The sequence below is a fragment of the Polyodon spathula genome, unplaced genomic scaffold (genome assembly GCF_017654505.1).
Source record: "Polyodon spathula isolate WHYD16114869_AA unplaced genomic scaffold, ASM1765450v1 scaffolds_3409, whole genome shotgun sequence".
In the NCBI taxonomy this organism is placed as follows: Eukaryota; Metazoa; Chordata; class Actinopteri; order Acipenseriformes; family Polyodontidae; genus Polyodon; species Polyodon spathula.
In genome coordinates, this window is record NW_024474871.1 from 1561 (window position 1) to 5000 (window position 3440).

The 3440-nt window shown below is 37.1% G+C and overlaps 1 protein-coding gene across 1 annotated transcript; it reads left to right on the forward strand.

Moving 5' to 3' along the window:
• Positions 1-467: 467 nt before the first annotated feature.
• On the forward strand, positions 468-2759 carry LOC121311940 (cilia- and flagella-associated protein 74-like; the record flags this gene model as incomplete). The annotated part of the gene is made up of 3 exons (XM_041244049.1): positions 468-568; positions 1538-1636; positions 2655-2759. Coding segments are annotated over exons 1-3 (305 nt in total), but the record flags the coding sequence as incomplete, so codon positions are not given.
• Between the last annotated feature and the right edge of the window lie 681 nt (positions 2760-3440).

Here is a 3440-nt window from a genome sequence, read left to right on the forward strand (position 1 = left end):
ATCTTTAATTATAAAGAAGCATGGAAAGGGCATCACATTAAAAATAGAACACAGTTCAGTTTTGTGTAAGGAATCCCAATGCAATTTGGAGGAATTCTGTTTTTATACTATGCCGTGGAGTAGGCAAAAATTATGAAGGTAGCAAACAACCTGGGGATACAAACTACATTACTATGCCACATATCTGAATGCAGAAGGGAAATAAAGAGTTCTTTTCCTGGGTACATTCCATTTCATTTTGTTCTACATGATTGCATTTCAAGGGCTGACAAATTAGCTTTGCTGTAAGTTTTCGATGAAACATGCAAGATGGCACTGGGACTGTTGTGAGGCCCAACACAGCATTATTCCATTATGGAATAGATATGGCTGCTAAATGTTTTTCCATATCTAAATGTTTTCCTGTTCTATCGTGAAGGGATGGCGATGAGGCTGATCTGGCTGTAGATTTCGACATCATTAAGAAGATGAGCTGTGCTGAGAGATCACGGATGTTCAAGCTGCGCACAAACTTGGACCAGCTGGACTCCTTACACAAACAGAAGGAGTATGAGGTCCTGAAAGCCAGGTTCGTCTGTTAGAAACAAGTCTTAAACCTACCACGTAACCCCAGTGTTTCCCACACTGCGTCTACACCAGCTAAGCACAGAAGGTTAATTTCCGCATCAACTGGTTCCTCTGTTAATCTCATTGTTTATTTTTTTGGTCAGCACTTTATCTGCCTAAACCTCAGTCATTTAATTCATTTAACCCCAGAGTTTCGTGTTTTCAGTTATTTTAGGATCCTCATTAAAAATGTGGACCCTCATGCATAGTGTCACACGACAAGGTGAAGACGATAACTACCTTGTATTTTCTTCTTCAAACCTTTAAATGTTTTGGGTATAATCCATAAAGCAATTAATTTTATACAACATTTTTGCTTATGTTTAACCTATAAGTTACTGCATTCGAAGGGCATTTGTGTGCACTGGTTCCAAAATCCTGTACTGAATATTCTAATTCTAAAATAGGAAGGGTGAAAAAAAATGTAACAATGTTTCTGCTTCATGACTCTGTCATCAAGCCATCTCAAGAAGAGTGAAGAGAGCCATCATGTTTCATCTTTTTATATCACTAGTAACAGATTGCAGTAATGCAGCTCATTTGGTGGCAAAGATAATGCACATTAGGGGACCAAGAGCTGATCTATAGCCGTGATTAGAAAATATTTCTGGAGCTTTTCCCACACTGCAGCTCCTTCATCTGTTCTAATGTTGTGCAATTGGAGAATTTCTTATTCTGGATGTCTGCATTAACATACATTAGCAACCTACTATGTATTTTAAACAAACATTTAAAAGGCAAACAAAATAGCTAAAAAAAACACAGTATATTACAGTATGTTAGCTACATTTAAATAAAAAATACACACACACACTTGGAAAAATGTGTCTGTGTACAAAAATCATATGATCAAGTTAAACATGGATCCTGTTTCAATTTTCCTGCAATTGCCTTGCAACGTGATTGATATTGAGTGATATTTTGTTAAAAGGGAGGAACTAAAAGCATGCCAGCTGCGCATCGCAGAGCTGGAGAAACAGCGAGTCGACGTAGAAGAAGAAATAAGCAAGCAGGAAAAAGCAGAGAATACGTAGGTGGCCATTCCTTATAACGGGGGGGTGGGGGGTATGATACTTCTCATATGTCTGTTGACCCTAGCCTGAATATATGGGATGCCATTTAGAAAACAACAGAATCAAAATTATTCCTGGAAGTAAATACTCAAATTAGGCAATATGACTATTAACAGGTATTGTATTACCCTGTGGTCTTAGCAAAGAGACTATCAGAAGATGTTAAAATACTAAGACTATATCCAGTGTCTTTTATGAATATGTGAAAGCCTGTTAAGACCATCTTGCCTGTTTCAGCTTTATGAGTCCCAGACACATAGTATAATTCTTTATGAATACACTATGGTTCATTGGCAGCCAGCTAAAGTGCAAATAATTTGTATTTGTTTTTTATTTTATTTTATTTTCACCTGAGTAATTCATCTTGTCTTATACTTTTATATTCTATATTACATTTTACAGATTTGAAGATGTTAGATAATAATCTTTTTTTTTTTTTTTTTATAAGATGAATTTAATGTGATGACTTTTGTTTTTTTTACCCAATTATTTACTTAAATATAGGCAATGATTCGGATACAGCTGTACTTTCTTTCTGGCATGTACAGTTCTGTAACTTTTTTTGCTTGTCAGAGATATTAACTTCATCATCAAACTGCAGTGCTTACAGGGAGGGTTTTCTGTTTTCAGCTCAATTTCTTTCCTTTTTCAGGGGATCTGTAAAACAGCTTCAAAGTCAACAGCCTTCACCTCTTTTCTTCTAGGTAACTGTGACACAGCTCGGAAAAAAAAAAAAAGTTTGTGCAGCAAGCGTTTTAAGTTTTTAACTTTGAGAACTTTCTTCCACAGAATCCAGTTAAAAGTCTGTCTTTTTCCAGTGACAAGCGATACATTGTGAACTTAAATTGAATTACTTTCCGTACACTGGTTGAATTCGGAAACAGTTGTGTTTGCCCAGAGGCTTTGCAAATTGTTTCCTGTAAAATATTCATAATATTCTTTCTCTTTTTTATTTTTTTTTCGTTCTGTATCCAGAGCGGCATTGTTTCGCCTGCGGGCACTGCAGAGACGGCTTTGCGTGGAGCTGCAAGGGGAGGAGGACCTTGAGTCGCAGATTGAACTTGTGCTGGGAGAAAATGAGTGAGTGAAGTTGACCAGCGTTTCGAGCGTTCATCTGTGTGATGGATTTTTTCATACGCTAGCATGCAACGTCCCTCACACTGTAGGCTGCTTAAGTTGCAACGGGGGTCATAAAATTGAAATACGTTTTGTTGTCCTATTTCATAGGATTTGTGAAATACTAGTGTGACCTGCTGGTTGGAGCTGTGGCCAAACCACATCACATTATTCTGCTTCCTCCCTATTAGCTGTCTAACTGGGAACTAGCATGATCCCACTGTACATATGGACACATTAAAGATTAACGATTTACATCTGTTGGCCTATCATGGAACAACACTGAGCCAGATCATGAAACTGTCCCACAGACTGACACTGATTTAAAATAGAACACTGTTCAGTTTTTAAAAATTATTACCCCATGCATCTTTTTTTTTTTTTTTTTTTTTTTTTTAATCTAGAGAATTCTGTAAAGAGCATTCCGTCTGTAGGAATTGGGAATCAAATGAAGATATTCTGACTGCTGCAAAAGACAAAGTTAGATATTAAACCAAAGGGATAGCGGCTCTGCAGTTGCCTTTTCCATATTGGAGGACGTGTGGGTGCACAATGTATCACTAAAATAGTCGCTGTTTTTTTTAAGACTTCAAAACAGAAGTCTGCCGCACAGATGTCAGTCCCCATTGCATTTTGTTTATTGTT